This window comes from Egretta garzetta, unplaced genomic scaffold (assembly GCF_000687185.1).
Source record: "Egretta garzetta isolate BGI_Z169 unplaced genomic scaffold, ASM68718v1 scaffold598, whole genome shotgun sequence".
Classification (NCBI taxonomy): Eukaryota; Metazoa; Chordata; class Aves; order Pelecaniformes; family Ardeidae; genus Egretta; species Egretta garzetta.
In genome coordinates this window covers 1,461,037-1,470,694 of record NW_009260621.1, presented here as the reverse complement: position 1 = coordinate 1,470,694, position 9,658 = coordinate 1,461,037, and the positions used below count along the sequence as shown (strand labels likewise).

The 9,658-nt window shown below is 46.8% G+C and overlaps 1 protein-coding gene across 1 annotated transcript in view; it reads right to left on the bottom strand.

Annotated features, from left to right (window-relative positions):
- The window catches only part of PBX1 (PBX homeobox 1), a 66,281-nt gene that overhangs the window by 12,898 nt on the left and 43,725 nt on the right, over positions 1 to 9,658 (bottom strand). The window contains exons 4-5 of the mRNA XM_035900811.1: positions 9,146 to 9,281; positions 5,440 to 5,599 (exon numbers count right to left, since the gene is read on the bottom strand). Of these exons, the coding sequence (XP_035756704.1) occupies positions 5,440 to 5,599; positions 9,146 to 9,281 (296 nt within the window). The remainder of the gene's footprint in view (positions 1 to 5,439; positions 5,600 to 9,145; positions 9,282 to 9,658) is intronic.

Here is a 9,658-nt window from a genome sequence, read left to right as displayed (position 1 = left end):
GGAGCGCTGAGATGTCACTTACAAGATATATGCTGCCATTGGCACAGGGTATTTTTTACAATATATGTGCATATCTAAATGGTAACTATGTCTTGCCGCTGTTGTGGATGCAAAGATAAATATGCGCATACCAATGTCTCTGCATGTATGGATGCATTTGTGTCAGAGGCATAATTGTGGAGAGCCCTTTGCGCTGCCGCTCTGCTGCTTCAGCACTCTGCCATCTATGTGTTAGCCACGGATGAAAATTACGATGGCCCAAAGTCTCAGAGACACGGCTAAGAGGGGCTGATGCACTGGGATGGCAGAGGGGGCAGGAATGTGAAGAGCCCTGAATATTAAGACTCTGGTATCCTCCATGAAGACAAGATCCAGGAATACAAGTCAAAACCTTCCACTAGAGGAGGCTCCATCATAAATCTAATCTGTCCCTCTGAAAGGCTCCACTGTAAACACACCAAAGGTTTTCAGTGGTCATAATTTGATCTGGGGCTCCTCAAGAACTGAGAGGTAACAACCACCTTTGAGCTTGTGAACCCAGAAGGAAAGGCTTCTTATCTTGGCATGGAAGTCCCTTGATGCCATTGTGTCTAGACAAAAAAAACACCACCAGAAAAACCAATGCTTTTCATGACTTGCAGCAGTGTCAAACAGTGGTTCGTCTTCAGCATCCAGACATCTATCAAACTCAAGACCTATCACCACTATTCCTTAGTGCTGAGTTTCTATCAGGGCACCACCAGCTTCAGAAAGAGTGGTGGAAATGTTTAAACAAGCTATGGCACTCAGCTGTTGCCGCTGGGTGAAAGCCTACATCAAAACAGTGCCTGCAAAGAGGTCTCTTCCACTCCTAACATTTCTGATGACCAAAACCCACTTCAAGTTTGCCTCCAATTAAAAAATCTTCACAAGCTTGCCTGATGGTATTTCTTGCACCACTTCTCCAGCTCTTCAGAGAACTTATTCTCCAGCTTCTCTAATGTCTTCTCTAATGTTTTGATGGTCTCCACTTCCACCTCAAATTTTCCAGGACCTCTAACAAGTCCTTTTCTCTGAAGTATCTGACAATTCAAATGGCATCAAGAATAAACAAACATGGTAATGGTGTTCACTGGAGCTGAAATCAAGCCATCCTCAGTTGCTGCCTCATACCACCGACCACCAATGAGACAGACATCCAGCACAATGAACCACTGAAGTCGACTTTGGCCATGTATACAAGACTCCTAGCTGAAGTTAATGGCAATGACATATATGCATTGAGAGCACAGAATTTAACCCATCTGTAACTTTTCCTTGTGATTCTACCATGGCCAAAGATGAGGGAAGAACTTGATGGACCATGTAACTCCTCAGCTGGACAAAGTCACCGAGTTTGACAGCAGGTATAAAAGCCTGGGCTGACCCAGCAGGACATTTGTTCTTTTTCACTTGCCAGCCAACACTCAGGATAGTGAGACCATGATCAGAACAGCCTCTCTGCTGAGGGAGGATCCTCTCCAGTGCTGCGCTCTGGACAAGTGATTGCCACAAATGGAGGAAGGCAAAAGAGAAGATAGAGCAATCAGGCCTGTGCCTGATGAAGTACATTTCCAGATAGCATGATCCCCTCCATCAGCAGCTTTGAAAGAAGATTTTTACAAAACAAAAGGCTGAGCAGGAAAAAAAAAACAGCTCAGGACAATTTTGGCTGCTCTGCATGGAAGATTTCACTGGATGTCATCACCTGGGTGTGACCCTTGAGGACTCTGGTTGGCAAAATGGTCTGCCCACATAAAATAGCTTTCATTTGCCATGTGGTTTTTGTGCTGAGATTGTCCAGGCAATCAAAGTGAGGATGGGGAGTTGTTAGCCCAAATGAGCCAGACATCTCAGCTTATTTGAACATCTGGCTGATAAAGCCCAACTGCGCGTATTCAGGATGAAAAGGTGTTTGACATTCAGGCCTGGGTGACTGAGGATGGGGGACCCTGCTTTGAACGTGCCAGATGGCTAGACAGATGCAATCCTTGCCCTTGTCAATGTGTGGCCAATCTCTTTGACTGACTGTAGCCATTCACCGATCTCCGGTAACATGGGCATCAATGCAGAGAACAGATGGGCCTGCATAGCCACAGCAGAAATGAATATAGTTCCTGTTCCAGGTCCCATCACATCCAGTTCCACCTCCTCTTCCAACATCATGGCTCTCCAGGGACTACACTGCTGGTCGCTTCTTTCTCATGACCTGTCCTCTGCTTACTCTCTTTTCTTTCCACGTGCCCTACAATGTATTTAAACCAGAAGGTTCTAAAAATTCCCTGCAGCCTTTGTTCAGGTCCCTTCCTCACCAAAGTCTCAGCCAATGATCTGAAAACAGAAAAAAGTCCATGGTATAAAAGGAGAGGCATCATCCATCTTAGTCCTTCACTTCTTCATCCACTTCAACGTTCCTCCCAGGACAATTCAGCACATCCAGATAGCTCGTGGCCCTTGACACCATCCTCCAACTCTTTCACAGACAGGTTATTTCAGACCTAGCGTGTACAGGTGTGCTTCTTGCTGCTAGCACCTCCAGGAAAATATGAAGCAGGGGAGGTCACACTACTTCAGATGTCCTCGGGATGTGCCTTTGGCCCTCAATGTGGCAATGCAGGGATGCTTGACTGAGCTGTTACACCCGCATGGCTCAGCTAGGGAGATCTCAACCTGGGATGCCACTGTTGGAGATAAAATCCTGAAGCCCTTCCAGCTGTCTTCTCAGGAGAGGACTACAAGGACATCCAAACCCACTATCTCAGGAGGCTGACCCAGAGATTACTGCGGGGCTGTCAGCAGGGCTCCCCACTGCTCTGCCACTGATGCAATGTACAGAGAGGGTGGTGGGCTCTGGGCCAGGTTAGAAACACTTCGCTTCTAGCAGAAGGAGGATCTCCATGGCCTGCGAGCTCCCCTCGCACTGATGTGCTGCTTTAGCACTGCCGCCACATTAGGCACGTGAAAAGAGGTCAATGTTTCTGGAGTGCAGACAAGTGAGCCAGAAAGAGGACCCAGAAGCTCAAGTCTTACACGTTAATAACAAGACTGTTTGTCCTTCCTTGAAAGCGTAGTGTTACCCAGGGATTATCCTAGCTGTTTACTGCAGGGTACCAGCCAATTTATCTTTGAAACAGCTGTGTTACTGCCTGTGGGGAAGGTGAAGAAGCAGCCTTGCGCCAGAGCACTATTTAAGTGGGTAGGCACTGGGGAAATGCCTATTCCACTACATGCATGTCAGATCCAAACCCATTTAAGCCATTTGAAGCTCTTCCCTTCTTATTCCAGACCTTTGGATCTGACTCCAGTTGAAGAAAGAGGAAAAGAAGGAAAGCCGTGTGTCTTTGGTCCAAGCTGATGTGGACTGCAGGACAGCATCACAGGCAGTAGACATCTCCCTCCGCACATGTGATTCTGCTCTCTGTCCTCCAGCCTTTTCTACATGGGGGTTTTAACATCAAGAGACTCCACCTGACCAGGTATTTTGAGTGAGCTGTTTGGAAAGGATGACATTTTTAAAACTGCAGCTAAATCTTCAGCAGTTAAAACAATGGAAGGGAAAAAAAAAACCACCAAAAAGAACAGAACAAAATTCCTGCAAACCATCTGCCCCTGCAAAACTCTGCTGTGTCCCCCTGAGTCCTCTGAGCACTTCAGCCGAGCCAGAGCAGGCAGCACAGCTCACTCACAGGCAGCCCACAGCAAAGAGGAGATGGGAGAGAGGCGTCCCAGCAGTATTTCTGACCTGCAATCAACCTGCAAACAAAAGTTGCAACACCTCTGCTCTAGGTGGCTCTGAGGGGCAGACCCCTAGCAAGTAACAAGTCCCCTGGAAACTAAGGGGTTTTGTGCAGGGTCTTCTCTCTGCTGCCGAACTGAATAAGCCTTCTACCACTTGCTTCTGTGAAAGCCATCCACACGAGTCCCTGCGAGATGTGGATGAGCTCCCTAGCACAGAGTGATCAACCCCTGCTTACTACATTAGCTCGTGGGTAACAGACTGCCTTTGCCCTCCTGCTGGAGGTTCGTTTGGGAGATCAGCCAGAGACCCACGCCGCTGGATTCTCCCCTTGTTTGACCTCTGGAACTGCTTTCTCCACCTTCCACCCAAATCCTCCAGATCTGGGTTGCTTCTGGGGTGTGATTCCTCTGATACCTGTTACAGGCTGGGTTGCGCTCACTACAGAATTGCATCCTGATAGCAACCAGCATGGGCTACCACTGGTGGTCTATTTAACATCCAGCTTCTCCTGCTGCCCATCACCCCCCTTTGCTCCCACATAGTTTCCTTCCTCTTAGTAGCCTACCTGATAACAGCAAGCATCATGCCCCGGTGAAAGGGTACCACGAGCAGACACCGAGCTCAAAGGCACAGGAGTGACACATTCCCACCATCCCTCCCACCCTTGGAAAGAAAAGAGGCACACAGATGTTTGTATGGATAATGAAGTACATGGCACCCATTAAGATAATTTTTCTCCTTTTAATCAAATCCTAATTTTCCATTGCTCTTGGGAGCGGAGCATAACCAGCCGACCACAGCCTGGGTTCATTTTTGGGTCGGCTGTCCTCGTGGCAGGTACCACGCATGAACTAAGCATCGTTCTCTAGCAGAGGAGTTGAAATCTGGGCAAAGTGCTCTGTGCCTTTGACCCTCAAAACAAACAAATGGAAACCACAGCAAATGGGCAGGAAAGGGGGAAAGGGAAGGGATCGACCCATGGATTTCCCTGGATCGCACTTGACACAAAGGGAAAATAAAATTCACACAGAGCACACTCTTGCAGGTGATCCAGACACTGTCATGTAAGCAATCAAAGGTAACCACAGCAGAAAGAAAATCAAAGGATAAAAATCTACCCAAAACAACCCCCAAAATGGCATGAGTTAGGACATCCCAGAAATGTTGGGGTTTATCCATTAGGGCCACTCATGCTTTCAGCCCCAGGGAAACAGAACCATTATGCAAGGACTTCTTTTCAGTTTTTTTTTCTCCCCCTCAAAGTGCAAGCAATCCGAGCAATCTTTTTTCAGATAATTTTTCTGATTTTGTGTTTACCATCCATGCATCTAACCCCCAACGCGGCACCGTCAGTCACAAGGTCTGACCACATTGCTTTTCCGACAAAAAACAGAACAGGGAAGGGGAAGAGAAAAAAAGAGAAAAGAAAAGAGAAGAGAGGGATAACCAAACAAAAAAAAAAAGGCAAAGAAAATAAAGTACCCCCACAAAACAACCCCAAAAAGCAAAACCATGTCTCTTTTTTTTTTCTCCTTAAAACCACAGAATTGAGCCAACCAAAACCAGAAAATAAAAATTTGAAATAACTAAAGGAGAAAAAGAGAGAGAGATTAGAGGGAAGGGGGAAAACAAACAAAAAACCGAACACTAATGACCCAAAATAAAAAAAACCAAAAACTAACCAGCTGAATTGGGAGTTGAGGGTGAGTTAGCCTGGCTTCCATGGGCTGACACATTGGTAGCCGTGACAGCCGTTTTGGCAGCATAAATATTGGCTTCCTCTTGAAATTTACCTATGTTCTTCTTGTACCGGATTCTCTTATTTCCAAACCAGTTTGATACCTAGAGCAAGTTTAAGAGAAGACAAAGACGTTAACGTTTCGGCTCTGGAGAGTGTGTCTGGGTGAGGAAGGTGGATTAGTTCAGGTTAAGCAATGCATATTCTTTCCCCTGTCCCATTTCCTAGCTGTGTAAGGAAGACCTTCTAACTGCATGTGCCACACCAAGCCCAGGAAAGGTGGTGGGATCCCCTTGGGAAGGCCAGGTTTGTGCAGAAATGTCTGGTTCCTCTATGGATGGGACATCCACTAAGGGGATAGTCCACATGGGTCACACTCCATGAAAATATCAGATGAGTTTAAAAAAACTGAGAAAGTGAAATGACCCTTAAACTGCACAATCCGAAAATAAGTATGTGTCATTCTGGAACTTTTTATTTGCCCCCTCCTCAGTGTCCCTTTGACAGGGACAGATGCCCTGATTCCCAGATGCCCCTTCTCCTCCCTTTGAAGAAGCCAGTGTGGCTTTCAGGGAAAACACCCAACAAATTTACTTGGGCCTGGCTGACACACAAAATTGCCTTGATATCACTGAAGCTCTGCTTTTGATCCACCTGAGTGAAATCAGTGCAAAAGCCCATTAGTGGATGCTCTTCATCCATCTGAACTCAGCTTTGTATGTCTTACTGTGAGCCACTACATAAACTGGGAGCTTTGGGGGAAGGCTGGAGAGGGAGCACAGGACCCATTGTAAGTCCTAACTTTGGTCCCAGGGAACAACAGTGTTCTTTGGAAAGGGGGAAGAGATGTTTCTGCTGTGTTTGCCCAGAGACCAGTATGGGCCTGATGTGTCTAAGCAGCTAGAAGTTTGATGGTGCAGGCTAGTGGATTTATTTAAAAAAATATAAAGAAGCAGGCTGAACTTCTTCAGAAGTCATGGGGGTGGCTGAAAATGGTGGGCCAGATCTGAGGTCAGAATGAAGCAGTGCAGCTCTGCTCCTGCCAGTCCTGGCGAAAGCCGTTTCCCTGTGCTCACAGCAGAAAGCCCCAAGGAGAGGTCCGAGCAGTGATCCTCGCAGCCAGGGTGATATCCTGAGATCAGCAGTATGAATGCTTGACCAGAAAGGTTGCTTGGACAATCTGCCAGGTGTCTGGATAAATACCCCAAAGTTTGCATGTCAGAGGTTCAGCACAGTGATAGGATAACTCTGAAGTCTGTGAAACCAGGCTGTGGTATCTGGCCAGAACTGCTTCCCAGGGAAAATGTCAGGGTACCTCCTGAACTACCATGAACTCATCATTCCCAAAATCCTGCTCAGTACCCTGTTGATGATAACCCTGTTGACTTGCAGGCACTATGTTGCACTGAACAATTTCAGAGAAGACGTGGGAAATATTCAACCTGTAGTTTGGGAAGCAGCTCTCAGCTGCTTCTTTGACAACACTGAACACAGAGAAGCAGGGGAACACCTTCGTATGTGCAGGTCTCTAAGCAGAAGACAACTTCCAGTTGCTACTGACCTTATTTGAGAAAGCTGATCAGGATGAAGAGGATGGGCAAAATGCCAGAGGATGCTGCAACTCTCCCAAAAGAGCTCCAACACTCCTAGGATTGCTTAGAGCTGCAATCTTGAGCTAGCAAATCAATCTCTTCAGGGGGACTCCAATGACATTCTCCCTTTGCTTGCCAGGGAGCAAGTACATCAGTACTCACCCCCTGCCCAAGCACCAAGACACAGAAGACAATACTGGATGTTCATCCTGGGAAGCTCATATTTTTTCCTCATCTTAGAAAAATTGTTTTGGCTTGGGTGTTGATAACTGGGTGTTGATATGCTTTTATTCCTATGATGCTTTCTATCTGCAGTCCTCCTAGAGCATTCAGCAGCTTCTACACAGAATTGGCTTCATCCACCAATTCACCTGCTACTGAACTGCACACATTCAAACCTGCACTGCTGCAGAGCAGGAAGAAGAAAATATAACCTGTGGAAACTCCTGGGAGGCAAAAGGTTGTAACTCAGATCAGCACCCAACCCCAATCTGGGAGTGAGTATCTTGATGGTACCAGGAACAGATGCTGTTTGTGAGGAGCTCCATCCCACTTCTTGGTCTAGTTTTCTCATTAATGACAATGTGCTCCTTTATTTGTGATCTTCCCACCTTTCAAATGCTGGAGCTGTGGGTGAACTCCTCTGAGCACCACAGGGAAGGAAGTCAGAATCAATGACCACCACAATGCATCTTCATCTTAAAACTTGTGAAGCAAAGAACCTGCCTACTCCAGTCAGCCTTTGAGTTTAGGTGAACTCTGCTCATGACTTGCACAGACTCATGCTGTCCCATGTTCCCACTTAGCCTCAGCAAAAACAGAGACTTGGATGTGTGTTTTTTTCTACTTTCTTTGGACAAAGAAGGGAGGGAGATCCTGGAGATAGGCAGAATGCAGCCTTGATACAGCACAGTCAAAAAATATCCTAAGTGCAGCATTTCTCCTGGGCATTTTCTCTTTATGAGGGAGAAGTTGTAAGTGTGAACAGATGAATTAGAAGTGAGAAGGGAAGCATCGAGACAGCTGTAGTTTTACTTAAGCCAATATGTGCTGTCTCTCATAGGTAACTCTGGGTAGAATCAATGTTTGGGTCTTCTGGCCCAGGGGATGCAATCAGAGTCACTCAGCAGGCATTCAACACGGTGACGACACCTACCCTTGGATGCTGTTGCTCCGGCTGAAGGCAGACATGCTCTCACAAGGACACCAGATGCTACTGCTGTCTTCAGTTTACTCAAGCGACGAACAGGCTTGTGCCTGGGGCTGGGAAGCAGCCCAAGATTGGGAATGCAATGGGAGCCTACAGGGAGCGCTAAGCTCACATGAGGACAAGACTACCAGAGGCCATATAGATTGGCTTTCAATCACACAGCTTGCTCCACAAAGGGAGGAAATAAAGAAGGGCAGGCCTGAGCAATGTACAGTTGTACACTTCAAGGACTGACTGCACTCTTCACAAATCCCAGCTGCTACCAGGTCAAAGCTACAGACTCCAGGAACTATGTGGCTGCCTTGAAGGTATGGAAATAATTCCATTTGTCTTTATTGACCACCTTTCTTCGAGGGATAAGCAAGTCAGGGATATGTAATGTTCCGCAGCACAAGAGTAATGGCAGAGAGAAACGACCCTGAGAAAGCCCACCCTCCTTGAGCACAAACTATAACCATTAATTTGTCTGACCCAAACCCTTCCCAGCAGGACTTTGTCCATTCTATCTTATCAAGTAGAATCTGTGCAACTCTTCCGACTGTCTTCAAATCCCTTGGCGTGAAGAATGGACTTTCAGCTCAAATGAGCTGTGTGTCCAGCCATTGCTCCATGAAGTCTTCATCCTTTCCAAATCCTCTCCCAAACTTTCCTTTTCCATCCATGGCTTCAATCTGCAAGTCTGTCGTCTGTTGTCCCATCCACTTACACTAACTTGCACTGAACTCATTTAGTCATTAAATGCTCAACACTGGGACATGACTGACTTGACTGAGGTCTGGAGTGCCCTTCACTCGCTAAGGTTTCCCACTAGCAGTAGCCGCCTCTGCTGTATTTCTGGGGTTTCTCACCTGTGAGACTGTGATGCCACATTTCTTGGCTAGCTCTTCTTTGGCTTCCTCACTGGGGTAAGGGTTGCTGAGATGGGAATAGAAATACTCATTCAGGATTTCCGTAGCCTGCTTGTTGAAGTTTCGTCTCTTCCGCCTTAGCATGAAGAAAGAAGGGAAAACAGAAGGAAAAGGAAAGGGAATCAGTGCCAGGGATCCAAAAACAGGAATGCAATTTTAGATACTCTAACTTTCCCCAATTCCTTCCCTCCTTCCCCTGCTCCTGGGAGGATGGAGTGCAATAGACTCGTGGCCATGAAGCTTCTCATCTGCACTTTGCTGGTGACTCTTCTCTCAGCACTTTCAAAAGCAAGTAAGTCTCCTTCTCAAATTACGACTGTATCCTGTAGCTCACAGAAGAGTCTTTAAACTAGCACCAAGCTCCTCCACCTGGAAAGATGACTCCCAACACCATCTGCCCTGGCCAAAGAGATCACTGCCGCTCTTACAAAGCTCTGTGCTGAGAAAGCAGGA